General features: G+C 32.6%; 1 protein-coding gene across 2 annotated transcripts; it reads left to right on the top strand.

The window, feature by feature from the left end:
- The first annotated feature begins 3,797 nt into the window (after nucleotides 1-3,797).
- Nucleotides 3,798-20,990, top strand: LOC141395087 (glyoxylate reductase/hydroxypyruvate reductase-like). Of its 2 annotated transcripts, XM_073970509.1 has the most exons (6): nucleotides 3,798-3,852; nucleotides 4,077-4,251; nucleotides 8,463-8,948; nucleotides 9,014-9,351; nucleotides 9,424-9,549; nucleotides 20,685-20,990. In XM_073970509.1, the coding sequence occupies exons 1-6, from the start codon at nucleotides 3,807-3,809 to the stop codon at nucleotides 20,801-20,803; spliced, it is 1,290 nt and encodes a 429-aa protein (XP_073826610.1). In that variant the 5' UTR covers nucleotides 3,798-3,806; the 3' UTR covers nucleotides 20,804-20,990. The 2 variants fall into 2 exon arrangements, 1 of the variants encoding a protein (XP_073826610.1); XR_012410540.1 differs by lacking the exons at nucleotides 3,798-3,852; nucleotides 4,077-4,251; nucleotides 20,685-20,990 and adding an exon at nucleotides 14,546-14,723 and having other exon boundaries at nucleotides 8,295-8,948; nucleotides 9,424-11,086.
- Nucleotides 20,991-22,177: the final 1,187 nt, after the last annotated feature.

The raw sequence follows: 22,177 nt of genomic DNA, 5'->3' as shown, positions 1-22,177 counted from the left end.
GCCATATGTTCCTTGCGTATGCCGACGACATTGACATCATGGGTCGATCGGTAAACGAAGTAACTATACCTCTGAAAATGTCGAAAGGAAATCTGCTAAAGTGGGTCTGGCGGTAAACGGCGAGAAGACCAAGTTGATGGTGTCGATGTGCATCCAGAGAGCTCGGACCAACTGTTGACGTTGGTTCCTATAATTTTGAGGCAGCAGAAGGCTTCGTCTATCTCGGCACCCCCATAAACACAAGAAACTACATAAGTTGTAAAATAAAAAAAACATTGTACTGGCCAACAGATGCTACGTTAGCTTAAGTAAACAGTTAAAGAACAAAGCCACATCTCGTCAAACAAAAACAACGCTTTACAAAACACGAATACTAACCGTGCTAATGTATGGTTCCGAAGCCTGGGTACTTGCGCAAGCAGACAAGGCAGTGCTTGGTGTGTTTGAGAGAAAAATTCTTCGTAAGATCTCGTGACCAATCTGCGTCGACGGTGAATATCGTATGAACAACGAGCTGTATCTGCTATATCGAGGTACAACGATTGTGTTGGCTAGGCCATATCATAAGCATGAGCGAAGATGAGCTCGCTAAAAAGGCGTAAAAAAATAGGCCACAGGGTGGTACACGGAGAATGGGCAGGCCAAGGCTTCGATGAAGCAAACAAGAGGAAGATGAGATGAAAAGTCGCGGTATTCCAGAAAGCGAAGCAACAAACAGAGAGAATTGCAGATCTTTTATTAGTTTGGTTTTTTGGAACAAATGTTCTGTAATGAGCCAGCTATGTAAGTAATAAGTGTGTCATATTATATCGAAATCGGTCAGATTTAGATATAGCTCCCATATATATTTTACATATTTACAGTGGTGTGGAGTATCATATAGTCGGCCCCGACCGACTTGGTGCTTTTTACTTGTTGTATTTAGGTTTAAGATCCGCTAACAGAGCAACTACCAATTATTAGTTATTAATAGATTCGTTAGAGCCTAACGTTCGTACAATTATTCCCACAACTGAACAATTAAAACATTGAGGATTTAAAACACAAATATATTTGTAATGATTAGATAAGAATTCCATTAGATCCGACAAGTGCTACAGTTATTTGATGGGAATGAATGATTATCCAGAAACGAAACTTCCAGCTGTGATTGGTAATCCATTATTTTTATTATTTTTTATTATTATTTAAATCACTAAAATAACAAAAGAATTATTAATCAAATTCGGTGTTGTGAAAAAAAGTTGTTTAGAATAAAACAACAACATTAAATAAAACAACAAAACTACAAATTAATAGAAAACAATGAAAATTTGCTTTGCATTAACACTCCACAAGTGCAACGATATCTAATCTAAGAGAAGAAACCCCCTTCAGATGAGGAATCTACAAATCGAGCAATGATTGCAAATATTTTGAAATTTGCAATTAAACAACAACAGCTAGCGGAGTCTACACTGCGGTCAAAACAAATTCAAGTACCAAAGACTGAAACATCGAACTGTTGGCTTTGGTACAGGCACATCCTCCTGTATACAGGAGGTCTGGCGGTAAACGGCGAGAAGACCAAGTTGATGATGTCGACGCGCAATGCGTCTATTGAGATCGGACCAACTGTTGAAGTTGGTTCCTATAATTTTGAGGTAGTTAAAGACTTCGCATACCTCGGCACCGCCGTAAACACAACAAACGACATCAGTTGAGAAATAAAAAGAAGAATTGTATTGGCCAACATAGCACAGAGTCAATGTAAGCACTTCAAAAACAAAGCCACAACTCGTCAAACAAAAATAACGCTTTACAAAACACTCCTGGGGGTATGGTTCCAAAGCCTGGGCACTTGTGCAAGCAGATAAGCAAGTGCTTGGCATGTTTGAGAGAAAAATTCTTCGAAAGATCTACGGACCAATCTGCGTTGAGGGTGAATATCGACGTCGTATGAACCACGAGCTGTATCTGCTATACAACGATTAGCAAGGTAATTTGGTAACTGATAAATATAGTGTACTCAGGTTATGGAAAGAACAGTTTTTCAAACTGTTGGTATCCAATACTAGCAAAGACGACGAAGATACCACAGATCCAATCCCATAAGATGGTATCAAATGTATACTGCCCAACCAAGGAGAGGTAAAGTCAGCAATAAACCGGCTAAAGAATAATAAGGCAGCAGGAGCCGATGTCTTACCAGCCAAGCTGTTCAAAACCGGAGGCGATATGCTAATGAGTTGTATGCATCAGCTAGTTAGCACCATCTGGCAAGAAGACCGCGGTCACGACGATTGGAACCCCAGTATCCTGCGTCCCGACCACAAGAAAATAGATAAGTCTATATGCTCCAAGTAGGGGCCTTCTCCCTATTGCCTACAATATAGTGTCAGGGATATTATGCGAACGACTAAAGCCTATGGTCAATGAAATATTTGGGACATACCAGTGCGGCTTTAGGCTTGGCAAATCCACCATTGACCAGATATTTACCCTGAGACAAATCCTGAAAAAGACCCATTCGGCTTTGTAGAATGACAATAATTGATACTCGGTCCTCAGTTAAAATAGGAGACCCTCTACGAAGAGTTTGGTACCAAAAGAGGTTTCAGACAAGGAGACAGCCGCTCGTGTGACGTATTCAACATTCTGTTGGAAAAGGTTATACGATATTCGAAGGTCAAAAGAAGTGGAACAATTATATACAAACAGCCATATGTTCCTTGCGTATGCCGACGACATTGACATCATGGGTCGATCGGTAAACGAAGTAACTATACCTCTGAAAATGTCGAAAGGAAATCTGCTAAAGTGGGTCTGGCGGTAAACGGCGAGAAGACCAAGTTGATGGTGTCGATGTGCATCCAGAGAGCTCGGACCAACTGTTGACGTTGGTTCCTATAATTTTGAGGCAGCAGAAGGCTTCGTCTATCTCGGCACCCCCATAAACACAAGAAACTACATAAGTTGTAAAATAAAAAAAACATTGTACTGGCCAACAGATGCTACGTTAGCTTAAGTAAACAGTTAAAGAACAAAGCCACATCTCGTCAAACAAAAACAACGCTTTACAAAACACGAATACTAACCGTGCTAATGTATGGTTCCGAAGCCTGGGTACTTGCGCAAGCAGACAAGGCAGTGCTTGGTGTGTTTGAGAGAAAAATTCTTCGTAAGATCTCGTGACCAATCTGCGTCGACGGTGAATATCGTATGAACAACGAGCTGTATCTGCTATATCGAGGTACAACGATTGTGTTGGCTAGGCCATATCATAAGCATGAGCGAAGATGAGCTCGCTAAAAAGGCGTAAAAAAATAGGCCACAGGGTGGTACACGGAGAATGGGCAGGCCAAGGCTTCGATGAAGCAAACAAGAGGAAGATGAGATGAAAAGTCGCGGTATTCCAGAAAGCGAAGCAACAAACAGAGAGAATTGCAGATCTTTTATTAGTTTGGTTTTTTGGAACAAATGTTCTGTAATGAGCCAGCTATGTAAGTAATAAGTGTGTCATATTATATCGAAATCGGTCAGATTTAGATATAGCTCCCATATATATTTTACATATTTACAGTGGTGTGGAGTATCATATAGTCGGCCCCGACCGACTTGGTGCTTTTTACTTGTTGTATTTAGGTTTAAGATCCGCTAACAGAGCAACTACCAATTATTAGTTATTAATAGATTCGTTAGAGCCTAACGTTCGTACAATTATTCCCACAACTGAACAATTAAAACATTGAGGATTTAAAACACAAATATATTTGTAATGATTAGATAAGAATTCCATTAGATCCGACAAGTGCTACAGTTATTTGATGGGAATGAATGATTATCCAGAAACGAAACTTCCAGCTGTGATTGGTAATCCATTATTTTTATTATTTTTTATTATTATTTAAATCACTAAAATAACAAAAGAATTATTAATCAAATTCGGTGTTGTGAAAAAAAGTTGTTTAGAATAAAACAACAACATTAAATAAAACAACAAAACTACAAATTAATAGAAAACAATGAAAATTTGCTTTGCATTAACACTCCACAAGTGCAACGATATCTAATCTAAGAGAAGAAACCCCCTTCAGATGAGGAATCTACAAATCGAGCAATGATTGCAAATATTTTGAAATTTGCAATTAAACAACAACAGCTAGCGGAGTCTACACTGCGGTCAAAACAAATTCAAGTAGCAGCTGATGAATTCAGTAAGCAATTGGCAGTTAAAGGGTACAGAACCTCAACGAGAATCAAAACAATTGGGTGAGTAAAACATACAATTAAGAGTAATTTTATTATTGAATAGTGAACAAGAGAATTGTGCTCTGAGATTTAAAACAATAGTGCCCTCAGCGTTGTCAGTATTGGGGATTTTTCCCCAAATTGGGGAATTTATTTTTGAAATGGGGAAAAAAAATTCGACTTGGGGAAATGGGGAATTGCTGGGGAAATCTGAAAAATATTTGGGGATTTTTGGGGAATTTCCTTTTTTGAGTAATTATTTCAGATTACCTGAACTTTTTGAATTTCAGTACGTGAATAGCAGCAGCGGACGCGTAACGCACAATAACATGCGTAATATACTAACTAGTCGCAGTTGCAATAATTTATAACAGCTTTGAAGTGTTGTGTTTATCAAGTTGTCTCTTTTTATCGCTTGTGTTTATCTACAACGTGAACACATGCTATCTCATAATTTTGCAAGCAACAAGCAACTGGCATAAATTCAGTGATGCAGAATAAAGTATGTTTGTATAACAAAAACGTTGATTTTTCAACTTTAAGTACCAGAAGTTGCATTCTAGTTTCGAACGTTATGTGAAGAGGAGAATAAACAAAAAAAAAATCATTCAGCAGCAAAAATGTCGACACAAATGAACAGTGCAAACAAAAGAAAACATAATGCTGATTGGGAACGTGAAGATTGGGCAAAAGGTAACATAATAATTATTTCAAAGCTTAAATATGTTTTAATATATGTATATTTTTTGTTTAGGATGGCTGAAACCTATAACTTTTGCGCCAGAGGCTTTTCGACAAGCCAGTGATGTGAAAAATGGTTCATGGTGTGTTGCTTGTTCATGCGCAGTTCATTCTCAAAAAAAAGACTTAAAGAAGCATAGTGAATCTATGAAACATAAAAGTAATTTTGATTCACTTTATGCAAAAAATACGTTGCATAATTATGGTAAGCATTAAAAATTAAATTTGTTAAAGCATTACATTAAAATATTATTCTACTTATATCTTCTAGGAATTGTTTGCGACAAAACTGAAGAAAAAATATTGGACATCAAACTAGCAATCTTTATAGCAAGCCATACGTCAATTTCTTGTGTTGATCATCTCACTGACATGCTAAAAACTCTTTCAATAAAAGAGTTTGATAAACTTAGATTGCATCGGACGAAATGTACTGCAATTATTAAACATGTCGTTGCTCCTGTATTACTTTCCAAGTTAGTAGATGATGTTGGCGTGTCCAAATATTCTTTAATATTAGATGAGTCCACAGACGTTTCTAGCAACAAATGGATGAGCATGTGCATACGATATTTCAGTAAGGCAAAAGGTATGATCCGAACTGAATTCTTAGGATTATTTCTAGTAGAAGAAGCTACCTCTGAAAAACTTTTAAATGGTTTATTATCTTATATAAAGAAAGTTGGACTTAATCAAAATAATATATTGGCCCTTGGTACAGACGGAGCCAATAACTTATGTGGAACTCGTAGAGGTTTATATGGACTCATGAGAGAAGATAATCCACAATTGTTGTTAGTAAAATGTACTTGTCATTCTTTACATCTATGTTGCTCCGATGCTTCTAAAGTTTTTCCACCAGGAGTAGAGTATTTAGTTAAGGAGATTTATAACTATTTTAGTAACAGTCCCCTACGTATTATTAAATACAAACGTGCATTTGATTTAATAAATACTGGCAGTGACGTCATAAAGTTCAAAAAATTAGTAAAAATAGCCAGTACGAGATGGTTATCATGCGGTTGGGCAATTGACCGTGTACTAGAACAGTGGGTTGAATTGAAATACCATTTTTCCATCATTTCAACTGATGAAGATGACCTAACTGCACAAATGATTTTCGGATTGATGGGCAATAATGAAATCAAACTTTATTTAACATTCATGGCTCCAATTATAAAAGAGATGAATATGCTTAATTTATGTTTTCAAAGCGATAAAATGGACCCGGGAACAGCTTATGATAAATTGCTATTATGCATTTTTTCCCTGTGTAGTCGTATTTTGAAACCATCTATAACTGCCACTTTAAAAGATGAAGAAGATATTGAAAAAATAGTGGAATCGATTGAAAACGACTCGGCATATTTACCATTGGGAGCTATGGATCTGGGCTTTACTTTTGAAAAAGACATAGAATGCTTGGATGTGCCAACAACAAATAAAGTTAAAAAGACCTGTGCCGAATATCTTAAACGCTTGTTAATACAACTGCTGAAACGGATGCCAACAAATATGCGTTTTTTTAAAACTTACAAGCAATTTTCACCCAATATTTGCTGCAATTCACTGGGTCAACCAAATTTTAGTTCTATAAGAACTTTCTTAGAACCAGTTGTCAGCACAAAAACCTCAATGGATGTTTACGAATCGCAATGGAGAAAATTACCCTTCGTAAAGTGGAAGGACATATTTGGAGATAATTCTGCTAATGATTTAAACACATTTTGGTGTAATGTTTTTTTATATAAAGATGCTGCAGGGTCAACTCCATTTCTAGAAATTGCGGAGATGGTACTAAATATGCTTTCCGTTCCAACAAGTAATGCATGTGTAGAAAGAGTGTTTTCTATTATGAACTCTGTAAAAACTAAGTTTAGAAATAAAATGCAGTATGAGTTACTAGAAGCTATATTGAGAATTAATACTCAATTTTCTAACAACTCCATTTGTTGTAGAAATTTTGAGCCACCTAAAGAAATGTTACAACTTTTTCATTATAAAAATTTATATAAATCGAATGAGACTGAAGATTCTGAATCACTTGAAAGTGAAGTTTTTAATATCGTTAATTTAACTGAAATGTGAGTATCTAAAAGACTTAACAAATGTGAAACCAATTTAATTGAATTTCAATGTACAAATTTGAATTATTATTTAGTACAAACTTTTTGTTGATGTTTTCCTTTTTTAAGTAACTTATGTAAAACTAAACGCATACTAGTCCATAAAATGAATTTCAATATTAAAAGTATAAGAATAAATACTTTACAAATGTGAAACCAATTTAATTGAATTTCAATGTACAAATTTTAAGTATTATTTAGTACAAACTTATTGTTGACGTTTCCCTATTCTTAGGTCACTTATGTAAAATAAAACGCACGAAATAAATTTCAATTGTTAATAACACTAATCTTGGTTTTTGGCAATTATTTATTAAAAAATGTTTGGGGATTTTTCTGGGGAAATTCAATAAAATCTGGGGAATTTTGGGGAAAAATTTTGGACAAGTTGGGGAAATGAGGCTGAGAAATACTGGCAACGCTGAGTGCCCTTGATATTGTTGGAAATGTTGAATAATTTATAGAAATTTAAGAGAGACTCGAACGTGGGCCTGTCAGCCAGCAGCATTCATGTTCGATAGATACGCTTTTGTTCAAAGCATAGATGGGCTTTCTTGCACGCCAGCGTTGCTATGTTTTGTTTCTCTTCTTCGTTGTTTCAACATAAATAAACATTTACGAGTAATTTTGCAAATTTGTTTTTAATATAATAGTTTTTTGGACTTGTTAAGATGCCGTATGTGTTTAAAAAATATTAAAAAGGCAAAGAAATTTTAACAAAAACCCCGTTCTAATTTTCCCTTAAATTCTATTTAAGAGAAATGTTGCCCATCTATGGTTCAAAGCAAACAACCAAAAACTGAAGTTCAAAAGTTTATCTTATAAGCTTGTTGGTTGGTTGGCGATTCTAAACTTGTTCTCAAGTTCTCTCCATAAGTGCCCACTGATAGTCTTGTCTTACCCCCCGTTTACACATGCAAGTGACAGTTCGAAAAATACCAATACACTCACACATATTCAATGCCACACCAACTAACAACCTCACTGCCGACAAAATTTTCTTGTCAGTAATCAATGTAAGTGCTTTGAAAGTAACTTCAATTTTTTTCCGAACGTTTACACATGCAAGTGTCAGTTCGAAAAAAATGAAGTTTCGACTATAATATGTATACACAACTGTCTGCAAGTTACTTGCATGTGTAATCATTAGGTTAACCCCAGACTAGGAGATATTAAAAAGAACCCACAACACTTCCAGTGAAATCAGTTGTTTCAAAACAAGCAAGACTTTCGAAAGTCAACGCAAGAAACTGAAAAAAAAATATAAAAAAAATAACTGAAAATGTTAAAATTGAATTTATTTATTTTCGTTTTATTATTTGGCTGTTTAATTTCTGTAAATGGTGCTGGCCGCGGCTCACGCAGACATAAAATGACAGAAGAACCATCAACCACCACCACCACCAGCACAACCCTCAGACCTAGGGGACGAAGCAGTGCGGAATCAAGTGAAGAATCTGGTGAAATTGTCTTTAAGATTTTGGTTACCCATCCCGAGGTGCCCAAGGAGGCATTGGAGCTAATGGGCCGTGCTTGTAAACTTATTATGTGTGAAAGTTTGCCACCAAATCGCACTGAAATCCTACAAAAAGCCAAGGGGGTTCATGGCATGTTCTGGGGTTCTCACATTCCTCTCAACAAGGAGGTATTGGATGCTGCCGGTCCTCAATTGAAATCAATTTCCACCATGTCAGCTGGCATTGATTATGTTGATGTTGAGGAATTAAAGAAACGTAAAATTCCCCTGGGCCATACACCCATTGTGCTAAGCAATGCAGTTGCTGATTTGGCTATGGGTTTGATGTTATCTGCTGCCCGTCGTTTCCATGAAGGTCGCACTAAAATAGATAGGTAATTTTTAAAGAAGAAGATTATTTAATTTCTCAGAATTAATTTCATTTCGTTTATTATCTCAGCTCCACTTGGGAAAATTATCACATTGAATGGATGTGGGGTCAAGAGATTCGTGAATCCACAGTTGGTTTCTTTGGTTTTGGCAGCATTGGCCAGGCTATTGCTAAACGTTTAAAGGGTTTCGATATTGCCCGTGTTCTCTATACCACACGTCGTCCAATCGATAAGGAATTGGAACAAGAATTCAATGCTGCAAAGGTTGAATTCCATGAGTTGTTGGCTGAAAGTGATTTCTTGTTTATTGCCGCACCCCTAACTCCTGAAACTGAGGGTATTTTCAATGCCACTGCATTCCCCAAAATGAAGAAGACCGCAGTTTTGATAAACATTGCTCGTGGACGTAAGTTTTGGCCGAGCAATTGTGTGGAGTTTACAAAAATACATTTAATAATCTTTTCTCTCTCATTTGCAGCTATTGTCAATCAGGATGATTTGTATACTGCCCTGAAAACCAATCAAATATTTTCGGCCGGTATTGATGTCATGAATCCAGAACCTTTATCTGCCAATGATAAATTGTTGACTTTGCCCAATATTGGTAAGTAATAAGAGACATATCCCTTAAAGTTTCTTTAGACAAGCAAACTTGTAAAGTAACCCTTTACAAAGGGGGGGCATGAAAGGTCTTCTAAAATTATGGCAAGAATACGCTTATCGAAGACCTCTAAATATCTAATGAAGATGTATTGCAAAGGGAACATATATTGAAGCGCATATGCGCGGTGCGAAAATAATAAATGTTCGTAGGAATCAGTTTTTTAGATTTGACGAAAATAGACTATTATAGACGAGCTGAAGAAAAAGAGTTTTTAACTACGAGCTGGGGAAGAGTGCTGACGAGACGAGCTCAAGTTGAATCTTTTAGGATCTCTGAGGTTGGGAGACCTTGGAAAGGTATTTTTGTCATAGAATACTTTAAATTGTTGTTATTTCCATAGAAGACCTCAAAAAGGTCTACTTTCCACAGAATACCTTCAAAAGGCCTTCTTCCCACAGAAAACCTTTAAAATGCCATCTTCCTGTAGAATACATTCAAAAGGTCTACTTCGTACAGAATGCCTTCAAAACGTCTTCTTCCCAAAGAAAGGTATTCTTACCGTAGAAGACCTTCAAAAGGTATTCTTGTCATAAAATTATAACGTTTTTATAAGGACCGCGAGGACTTTCTGCAGTAAAAATATCCAAGCAATTGGAGACATAAAATAAATTTTACCAAGCAATTTTGATATTTTGTGTGAAGTATCTCTATGAGTGGGCCATATTCGAACCTGTTCTATGCCTGAAAGAACTATTACGATGTGAAAAGTATGGATCATGATGAAATAATAAGGCGGCTTGAAACGGTAAGCTGATAGGTTTCAATCTACCAATTTTTTTGTTATTGTGAATAAATCAGGGTTCCGGGTCGACTCCGAGAGAGAATTTCTACACCACTAAAATGAATAAAATGTGCACAATTTTTTAACTTTTGCCTATATTTTGGCCTATATAGGCTAATGTGTTAGTTTTTCCTTACATATTCATTAGAAAGGGCATTGGTTCGAATACATTCGAACATATCAATGCTGTTTCTGCCGAATCATACATTGAAAAATAGCAAAGTTAGAAAGTTTTTGTCGGTTTTCATTTTTTTTTTGCACGAGTATATTCTGGACGGAATTCTTCCGCGTGAGAAAATCGTTAAGCCTTCAAAATATTTGAAAATGATGGGACAATACAAATCGTAAGGACTACATGCAATAAAAACTATAAGCAATTGACGATTTAGTGTGCTTTGCCTTAAAAGGAGAACAGTTGTAAAGCTCAATAAAAGCCTACGAAACCTTGTTTTTATACCCTCAGCCTTTAGGCTATGAAGGGTATATACACTTTCATACGGGCAAAATGTGCCTCATCGAAATAATGGTTTTAGACCCCAAGTATGTTTGGACGAAATGTGTTTCAGACAATTTGGAGTCGATTGAGCAATGTCCGTCCGTCTGTCTGTCTGTCTGTCTGTCTGTCTGGCTGGAGCGCACGATAACTCTCGAAGGGATGAACCGATTCGGTTCAAATTTTGGCTTTCGTAATATTTTGTCCAAACTTAGTTTAAGTTCGAAGATGAGCTATATCGGTCCACTCCTTCCGGTACCTCCCCCACAAAAGTTCGAAAATGTTCGGAAAATTTGTACGCACGATAACTCTTGAAGGGTGTAACCGATTTGGTCCATACTTTGCCCATCGTGGAGCGCGTACCAGACTTAGATCAGGTTTTAATATGGACTCAATCGGTCCACTCCGTCGGGTACCTCCCACACAAAATTTCGGAAAAGTTCAGTTTAGGAACATCTCTCGAATCGCTTTGATTTTTGCTTTAGCAACTTGTATTCACTGCCCTCCATACGACGGTACAAGTTTCATCAGGGGCAAGTCCATACTTCCTGAGAAAATAGCCTGAAAGTTGCAAAAAACCCCTATGACACCGTGTGAGGAGGTTGGAGGGCAAAATAACTCTCGAACAGGTCTGCCGATTCGGTCCAAAGTTTGGCCTTAGTAATATTTTGTCCAAACATAGTTTAAGTTCGAAGATAAGCCATATCGGTCCACTCCTTCAGGTACCTCCCCCAAAAAAGTTCAAAAATGTTCGGAAAATTTGTTCATACGGTAACTCTTGAAGGTAGTGGTCGAATCGGTCCATACTTTACACATCCTAATATATCTACTAGATATAGATCAGGTTCAAATATGGACTATATTTGTCCACTCCATCCGGTACATCCCACACACAATTTCGGATAAGTTCACTTTAAGACCTGCTATCGAATCACTTTGATTTTTGTTGAAGCAACTTGCATTCGCTGCCTCAATTACGATGGTAAACGTTTTTTCAGGGGCAAGTCCATACTTCTTGAGCAAACATCCCGAAGGGTGCAAAAACCCCCTATGGCACAATATGTAGTGGCTGGAGATCCACTTCCATAATGGTCAATGTAGATCCATCCCTTTTAGTATCTCCTCCGCAAAACTTTTGATATCTAATCCTAATGAACATTTTTGTCGCTTCAAATTCCCAAATTTTTTAAAAACCCCTAAATACATACGTTTTTTGGGGAAAAATGTTACAATATATACATGCTGAGGGTATATCTCTGTCGGCAAAGCCGACTGATACTTTTTTACTTGTTATTAAAGCATTTTGCGGTGCCAACTCTATCTCGAAAACTAATAAACCAATTGCCATATATTTTTGTGGCCGATTTCGAGAAAAACAAGGTTTATATGCTGCCTACAAAATAAAATAAATTGTTCCCATCCAACGCTCATACTGAGGCAATATTGTTCCGATCGACTTAAAAATTTGACCACATATTCTATGCTATTTATACTCTATACTTTTTTCTGAAATTTATAAATAGGGATCACCCCATAAACTAAAATTCAGCGCTCACATTTTGAACTTTGGTGTGGAGTGGATACACCACTCAGCACTTAGGCAGATGGATGTTTTCTGGAACTGAAAAATTAGCAAACGATGAGATTTCGTGCATGAAAATATACTACGAAAATGTTGCTAGGAAAATTTTATGTAGGGTCGGTTCACTAGGACAAGAAATCGTTGTTGTCATGTTTTTATTGTCCTTTATCACTTTTACCCGATCCTTTCTCATGAAAACTCTATGATTATGTATTTCATTGAATTTCGTATATGCAATTGATTGTGCAGAAAACTCGGACAGATTCTGCTATTTGAATATCTACATCTAAAGCCCTCATTGAGAATTTAATGAATCCTAGATGACAGATTCGCCGTTTGTCAGACTTCTGAGTTACGAGTATAGCGGGACGAATCTGTCGTTAACCAACAACGAATTTATGATGCCTAATTCAGAAGCGTAACCATCCGAATTTTATATATAGTTAATAGATTATGCGAAATTTTCCGAAATACATAAACATACGTTTTTTTTTTTTGAGAAAGTAACTGGTAAAACTGATAAAGGACAATGAAAACGTGACAATATCGATTTCTTGGATATGGGAAACCTACATATAATTTTCGGTGGAATATTTTTGTAGAAAATTTCATTTTGTTTTACTTTATGAGTTCAAGAACAAAAAGGACATGGAAGAAACTGAGCTAGAAGGACAGCATATTTGACATAAAGGTTCCTCATACCATTTAACTGAAAACATGTCATCTAAAAATTATGAAACAATATCTCCAAACAGAGATATAAAGCTATTTTCTCAATGATTGATGAGGGTCAATCATGTCATGACTCAGAAATTTCAGCTATGGGATCCTTTGGAGTTCTCAATTGGGGCTTTCATTTCCAAAAGGAATTTTCCTACCCCAGATCTTAACCCCCTTTTGTGTCACAGTGTATTCAGTAAGATTTCCCATAGAGACCACAATGTCTTTAATAGAAGACAATAATGACTTCTCATAAACAAACTAGTTGAGAATACCAAAAGACCTTTGTGAGAAGACCAGTAAGACTTCTGACGAAAGAGGTTAAAGGTCCAATCTTAATTCGATTGATAGAACTTTACTATTGTTTGCAAAAATGTGAAGAATCAATTGGATCAACAAAATAGGGATGAATAGACTACACTTCAGAGGATAGTAAATATCCTGTGAATTGTCCATTAACTTAGTATAATATATAACTTGCATATATATTTTCTTATACCTTTCTTTTAAAATAAATAATGATTTTAAAAGAATGTTCTTGTTCCAAATTTAAGGTTAAGGAAAAAATTTTGCCCGGAGTCGGAGTCGAGTTATTTTTTTCGACTCAGATTCCGACTCCAGCAAAATTGATCGACTCCGACTCGTAGACTTCGACTCCGAAACCCTGGTCGTAATGATGGCAGCGAATACAAGCTATTACAACAAAGATAAAAGCGATTCGAAAGAAGGCCTTAAACTGCATTTTTCCGAAATTTTGGTACCTGAATGAGTTGACATATATAGTCCATATTCAAGCCTGATCTATGTCTCGTGGAAATATTACGATTTGCAAAGGATGGACCAAATCCGTTATTGTCTTCAGGAGTTACCGTGGGCACAAATTTTCCAAATATTTTCGAACTTTTGTGGGAGAGGTACCAAAAGGAATGGACCGATATGGCCCATCTTCGAACATAAACTAAGTTCGGAAAAAATATTACGATGACCAAATTTTAGACCGAATCGGGAGATCCGTTCGAGAGTTATCGTGAGCTCCAACCCCTACACTTGTGCCATAGGGGATTTTTACAACTTTCTGGCTATTTTCTCAGGAAGTATGGACTTGTTCCAGATAAAACTTGTACCTTCGTAATGGGGGCAGGGAATACAAGTTGCTAAAACAAAAATCAAAACAATCCTAGAGCGGGTCCACCCGAAGGAGTGGGCCGATAGAGTCCATATTGGAACCTCATCTATGCGATGTGCAAAGTATGGACCAAATCGGTTACTCCCTTCAAGAGTTATCGTGCGCACAAATTTTCCGAACATTTTCGAACTTTTCTGGGAGAGATACCTGAAAGGGTAGACCGATATGGCCCAGCTTCGAACTTAAACTAAATTTGGGCAAAATATTATGAAAACCAAATTTTGGACCGAATCGAATGGGGGAGGTACCTGAAAGGGTAGACCGATATGGCCCAGCTTCGAGCTTAAACTAAATTTGGGCAAAATATTATGAAAGCCAAGTTTTGGACCGAATCGAATTAAAAACAAAAATTAAAAATAATATCCACTCTTATTTAAGAAAATTAAAAATAATATCCACGCTTATTAAAAAAAAATATAAAAATAATATCCACGATTATTTAAAAACACAAAAAAATAATATTTAATATTCACGCTTATTTAAAAAAATAAAAATAATATCCATGCTAATTTAAAAAAAAAAAATAAAATAATATCCATCCTTATTAAAAAAATTTAAAGTAATATACAGTTATTTAATAACAAAAAAATTAAAAGTAGCTTCCGTACTCATTTAAAAACAAAAAAAAAAAAAAAATAAAAGTAGCTTGCACGCTTATTTAAAAAAAATTAAAAATAGTATCCACACTTATTTAAAAAAATTAAAAATAATATCCACGCTTATTAAAAAAATATCCACGTTTATTAAAAAAAATAAAATTAACATCCACGCTTATTAAAAACAAAACAGAAATAATGTCCACGCTTATAAAAAAGTAATAACAACATCCACGCTAATGTAAAAAAAATTAAAAATAATATCCACGCTTATTAAAAAACAGAAATAGTGTCCACGCTAATTAAAAAAAAACAAAAACAACATCCACGCTAATTTAAAAAAAAAATGAAAATAATATTCACGCTTATGTAAAAAAAAAATAAAAATAATATCTACGCTTATTTAAAAAAAATATATAAATAATATCCACGCTTATTAAAAAAAAATAAATAAATAAAAATAATATCCACGCTCAATGGAAAAATAGAAATAATATCCACACTTATTTAAAAAAAAAAATTAAAAATAATATCCACGCTTATTTAAAAAAATAAAAATAATATCCACACTTATTTAAAAAAATAAAAAATAGTATTCACGCTTATTTAAAAAACAAAAAAATTAAAAATAATATTAAAAAAATTAAAAATAGTGACCGATTCAGCCCAGTATAAATATACAGCAAACAATAATTAAAAATAGTGAATTTATTAAAAATAAAATAAAAATACTATCCACGCTTATTTAAAAAAATTAAAAATAATATACACGATTATTTAAAAACGAAAAATAGAAATAAAATCCACACTTATTTAAAAACAAAATAATTAAAAATAATATTAAGAAAATTAAAAGTTAAATAAAAATGCTATCCACGCTTATTTAAAAAAATTAAAACTAATATACACGTTTATTTAAAAACCAAAAAAATTAAAAATAATATCCACGCTTATTTAAAAAAATTAAAAATAATTTCCACATTTATTTAAAAAATTAAAAATAATATCCAAGCTTATTTAAAAAAATACTAATTATATCCACGCTTATTTAAAAACAAAAAAATTAAAAATAGTTTCCACACTTATTTAAAATAATATTAAAAAAATTAAGAATAGTGAATTTATTAAAAATAAAATAAAATTGCTATCCACGCTTATTAAAAAAAAATAAAAATAATAAACACGCTTATTTAAAAACCAAAAAAAAATAAAAATAAAATCCACGCTCATTTAAAAAAATCAAAAAAATAATATCAAAGATTATTTAAAAAATAATAATAACCACACTTATCTAACACAAATTAAAAATAATATCCACGCTTATTTTAAAACAAAAAAATAAAAATAATATTCACGCTTATTTAAAAACGAAAAAATAAAAATAATACCCACTCTTATTTAAAAAAAAAAAAAAAATAAAAATAATATCCACGCGTATTTGAGAACGAAAAAATAGAAATAATATCCACACTTATATACAAAAATCAAAAATAATATCATAATAATATGCACACTAATTCAAATAAAATTAAAAATAAGATCCACGCTTATTTAAAAAAATTAAAAATAATTTCCACGTTTATTTATAAAAATTAAAAATAATATCCAAGCTTAGTTAAAAAAAAAAATACAAATTATATCCACGCTTATTTAAAAAATTAAAAATATTATCCACGCTTATTTAAAAACAAAAAAATTAAAAATAGTTTCCACACTTATTTAAAAAAAATTCAAAATAGTATCCACACTTATAAAAATAATATCCACGCTCAATGGAAAAATAGAAATAATATCCACACTTATTTAAAAAAATTAAAAATAATATCCACGCTTATTTAAAAAAATAAAAATAATATCCACACTTATTTAAAAAATAAAAAATAGTATTCACGCTTATTTAAAAAAAAAACAAAAAAATTAAAAATAATATTAAAAAAATTAAAAATAGTGAATTTATTAAAAATAAAATAAAAATACTATCCACGCTTATTTAAAAACGAAAAAATAGAAATAAAATCCACACTTATTTAAAACCAAAATAATTAAAAATAATATTAAAAAAATTAAAAATTAAATAAAAATGCTATCCACGCTTATTTAAAAAAATTAAAACTAAGATACACGTTTATTTAAAAACCAAAAAAATTAAAAATAAGATCCACGCTTATTTAAAAAAATTAAAAATAATTTTCACATTTATTTAAAAAAAACTAAAAATAATATCCAAACTTATTTAAAAAAAAAATACTAATTATATCCACGCTTATTTAAAAACAAAAAAATTAAAAATAGTTTCCACACTTATTTAAAATAATTTAAAAATAATATCCACGCTTATTTAAAGACAAAAAATTCAAAATAATATTAAAAAATTAAAAATAGTGAATTTATTAAAAATAAAATAAAAATACAATCCAAGCTTATTTAAAAATTAAAAATAATATACACGCTTATTTAAAAACGAAAAAAAAGTGAATCCACACTTATTTAAAAACAAAACAATTAAAAATAATATTAAAAAAAATTAAGAATAGTGAATTTATTAAAAATAAAATAAAAATGCTATCCACACTTATTTAAAAAAATATAAAAATAAAATCCACGCTCATTTAAAAAAATAATAACCACACTTATCTAACAAAAACAAACAAAAAAATTAAAAATAATATTCACGCTTATTTAAAAACGAAAAAATAAAAATAATACCCACTCTTATTTAAAAAAATTAAAAATAATATCCACGCTTATTTGAGAACGAAAAATAGAAATAATATCCACACTTATATAAAAAAATCAAAAACAATATCATAATAATATGCACACTAATTTAAATAAAATTAAAAATAAGATCCACGCTTATTTAAAAAAATTAAAATAATTTCCACATTTATTTATAAAAATTAAAAATAATATCCAAGCTTAGTTAAAAAATACAAATTATATCCACGCTTATTAAAAAAATTAAAAATAATATCCACGCTTATTTGAGAACGAAAAATAGAAATAATATCCACACTTATATAAAAAAATCAAAAACAATATCATAATAATATGCACACTAATTTAAATAAAATTAAAAATAAGATCCACGCTTATTTAAAAAAATTAAAATAATTTCCACATTTATTTATAAAAATTAAAAATAATATCCAAGCTTAGTTAAAAAATACAAATTATATCCACGCTTATTTAAAAAATTAAAAATAATATCCACGCTTATTTGAGAACGAAAAATAGAAATAATATCCACACTTATATAAAAAAATCAAAAACAATATCATAATAATATGCACACTAATTTAAATAAAATTAAAAATAAGATCCACGCTTATTTAAAAAAATTAAAATAATTTCCACATTTATTTATAAAAATTAAAAATAATATCCAAGCTTAGTTAAAAAATACAAATTATATCCACGCTTATTTAAAAAATTAAAAATAATATCCACGCTTATTTAAAAAATTAAAAATAATATCCACGCTTATTAAAAAAATTAAAAATAATATCCACGCTTATTTAAAAACAAAAAAATTAAAAATAGTTTCCACACTTATTTAAAAAAAAAATTCAAAATAGTATCCACACTTATTTAAAAAAATTAAAAAAAAAATATCCACACTTATTTAAAGAAATTAAAAATAATATCCACACTTAAGTAAAAAATTGAAAATATTTGGAAAAATAAAAATATTAAAAAAATTACATTAAATTAATTTAATTAATCGAGCTTTTTTTATGACCTAAGGAGATTACATTGAAAAATTGATATCTAGCGAAGTCCTACACACACACACATCAACCACTATGCGACGATCGTTTCGTTAGCTGGTTAGGCTAACATCATCAGGCATATTAATGTGTTGTTGTTGCTAGACAATTTTCGCCATTTGGAGCTCCTATTTATACATCCAAGATTGCAAATTTTGCATTTGTGAAGTTCAAATTGCAGCTTTTTATTTCCAAAGACGACTCATTTGTCCCCCTTCTATTCCAGAAATCAATTTTTTCAATGTTACATTCATATTACAGTCGATAGCATTTTTCCATCGTAGACTGTATATATGTCTTTCAAATCGAAAGATTTTTTAAGTGGATTGTGGTTTAGAACGCTAAGACGTCAGCAACATTGTCTGTTAGTTGGCGACGACCCAGGTTCGAATCCCAGCCGGGCTCAGCTGAATGTTTTATTTTAAAGTGGTTGATGTGTGTGTGTGTAGGACTTCGCTAGATATCAATTTTTCAATGTAATCTCCTTAGGTCATAAAAAAAGCTCGATTAATTAAATTAATTAAATCTCACAAATAATGGCCTTCGCCCCTAAAAAGGCAAAAACTTTAAAATAAAAAAATTACGTTTATTAAAAAAATAAAAAAATCCACCTTCATTAAAAAAATAATCCGAATTTATTAAAAACAATCCACGATTATCAATAAAATAAAAAAAAATCACCCTTATTTTAAAAACATAGAAAATACGGCAGGAAAAATCTGCGAAATAATCCAAGCTACAAAAAAAAACTTTAAATAATCTATGCTACAATGAAATTTTAAAAATCTTTAGGAATCTTCGCTTCAAAAATTAAGAAAATAAAAATAAGAATTAAAACAAAAAACACGTTGCAAAAAAAAGCTTTAAACAATTCATGCTTCAAACGAATCTTTAAAAAACCTCAAAAAAATGTCCGCTCGAAAAACATTTAAAAAATGCAGGTTTATTAGTTGCTACTCACGTTCCTACAGAAATTTAGCTTTTTTCAACTTCTTATCTACATTAGTAGCTACAAAATATTTTTAAGATATTCCCACTAATTGTCCTCTTTGGGTTCTACACAAATCTTGAAAAAAATCATCTTAGATGGCTCAACAAACGCTCATAGTTAAGTTTGATTGTTGCAAAAAAAAAACGCTATAAACAAATCCACACTTATTACTATCTAGGCTTATTGTCATTTTTGGTTGCTAAACAAATCATAAAAAATCGTCCTTATTTTTCTTTAAGGGTTTTACAAAGAATTTTAAAAAATCCATAAGATATTGAAAAAAATCCATAGGAGGTCTTTATTATTTTTTTTTCGAATCATTCCAATAACATGGTTCCACGACCATGGTATTAATCCTTATAGGATATACCAAGTAAGAGTCACTCTCCTTTTCGGTCCTTTGTGTGAGGATTTCAAGTTGGATGAAGGCTTCCATTTAACGAAAAAACGTAAAAAATTTTGTTCCTCAGAACAGTATTCTTATTAAATTCGGTGCTTATGTACATGGATATAGGCAGATTTGTTATTCGAAACCTACTTACCCATCTTTGAGCACCTTTGGCCTTTAAGCCTAGGCTTCTACAGCTATTAATTAAATAAGACGACCATTCAATGGTTTGAATTTCTTTAACCTAAATTAGCTCTACTCTAATATAAGGCGTTTAACAAACCAATTAGAAGAACAATAGCTTCATACATCACCTATCCATTGAAGGGTTTTTTTTTACATCTTCAGCTAGTCGACCTTGTTCAGATTAAATTTCCTTAAACATATTTTACATTTCTCAAACCAGTATTTTCCTAATAGACTGAGTAACACTTCCTGGTGTCTGTCTAGTATCTGTTACTACAGACCCACTGCAACAATTCTGGAATAAAATTCTTGTTTCAGTTTTTAATTTATTCTCTATGTGTTCTAAATATATATGAATAATTTATTTAACTTTCCATTACAGTCATTACTCCGCACATTGGTTCAGCTACTAAGCGCACGCGCACCGATATGGCCATAATTGCTGCTCACAATGTTTTAAGAGGTTTGGCTGGAGAGCCAATGTTGTCGCCGGCATATTAATCGGATCAACAACAGCACCACAAACAAATCAGCACCTGGACAACATAACTGGATGCCAAGGCATATGGCGGGAGAACTGGTTTCGAGGAATCACACATTGAAGTTTATGTAAAAAACCAATTTGTTTGCAGTTTTCTTTGTTTTTTCTTTTCTTACGAGTAAAACAAAAACATAAACGTCCAAACAAGTTTTAAATGCCTTTTTTTAATTGATTTGTATTGTCCATTATTCGCTGTATGATAAAAAAGCCACATTCTTTAAATTAAAATTAACAAGATTTTTGTGCTAAATACCCTGGGGTGGTTTTGTTCGACATGACCAATAAATTATTTTAGCAACGAAGTGCAGACATGAACAGGTTTTTTGTCTATGAAACACCAATGCGGAAAGAGCGATCTGTGAAGAAACAACTTTAGATGTCCAATGAAGATGAAGGCTTCAATATTCTTGTAATATAACTTAAAGTATCAGCAGAGCGACATAAATCATAATACTACTTAGCTTATTCTTTGAAATATCCACGCTTATTGTCACCTTTGGTTGCCACAAAAAATATTTCAAAGGTCCAGTCTTATTGTCGCCTTTGGTTGCCACAAAAAAATTAAAACAAGTAAAAAAGTGTCAGTCGGCTTTGCCGACAGAGATATACCCTCAGCCTGTGCAAATCGAAACACTTTTTTTCACAAAAAACTTATGTATTTAGGGTGTTTCAAAATTTTGGTCGTATGAACCGACAAAAATGTTGATTAGGATTAAAGTTCAAAAATGTTGCGGAAAAGGTACTTAAAGGAATGGGCCGACATAGACCATGGGTGTGCCATAGGCGGTTTTTACACCCTTCGGGCTGTTTTCTCAAGAAGTATGGACTTGCCCCTGAAACAACTTTTACCATCGTAATTGAGGCAGCAAATGTAAGTTGCTTCAACAAAAATCAAAGTGATTCAATAGCAGGTCTTAAAGTGAACTTATCCAAAATTGTGTGTGGGATGTACGGGATGGAGTGGACAAATATAGTCCATATTCGAACCTGATCTCTATCTGGTAGATATTATGAGAATGTGTAAAGTATGGACCAAATCGGTCACTCCCATCAAGAGTTATCGTGCGCACAATTTTTCCGAATATTTTTGAACTTTTGTGGGGTAGGTACCTGAAGGAGTGAACCGATATGGCTTATCTACGAACTTAAACTAAGTTTGGAAACAATATTACGAAGGCTAAATTTTGGCCGGAATCGGCATTTCCGTTCGAGAATTATCTTGCGCTTCCACCCATAAACATGGTGTCATAGGCTTTGTTTTTCAACTTTCAGGCTATTTTTTCAGGAAGTATGGACTTGCCCCTGAGGAAACTTGTACCTTCGTATAGGGGACA

Source organism: Musca autumnalis, unplaced genomic scaffold, assembly GCF_047663935.1.
Source record: "Musca autumnalis isolate F117 unplaced genomic scaffold, ASM4766393v1 scaffold_2, whole genome shotgun sequence".
Classification (NCBI taxonomy): domain Eukaryota; kingdom Metazoa; phylum Arthropoda; class Insecta; order Diptera; family Muscidae; genus Musca; species Musca autumnalis.
The sequence above is the reverse complement of the archived record's forward strand: the minus strand, read 5'-3'. Positions and strand labels throughout refer to the sequence as shown.

What these genes read in the sequence shown, in the direction of transcription:
- LOC141395087 (XM_073970509.1), top strand. Translation starts at nt 3,807, where the DNA reads ATGGGAATGAATGATTATCCAGAAACGAAACTTCCAGCTGTGATTG. An exon ending in ACGAGAATCAAAACAATTGG is followed by an intron (nt 4,252 to 8,462) that starts GTGAGTAAAACA and finishes CGGCTCACGCAG; the next exon opens with ACATAAAATGACAGAAGAAC. An exon ending in GGTCGCACTAAAATAGATAG is followed by an intron (nt 8,949 to 9,013) that starts GTAATTTTTAAA and finishes TTATTATCTCAG; the next exon opens with CTCCACTTGGGAAAATTATC.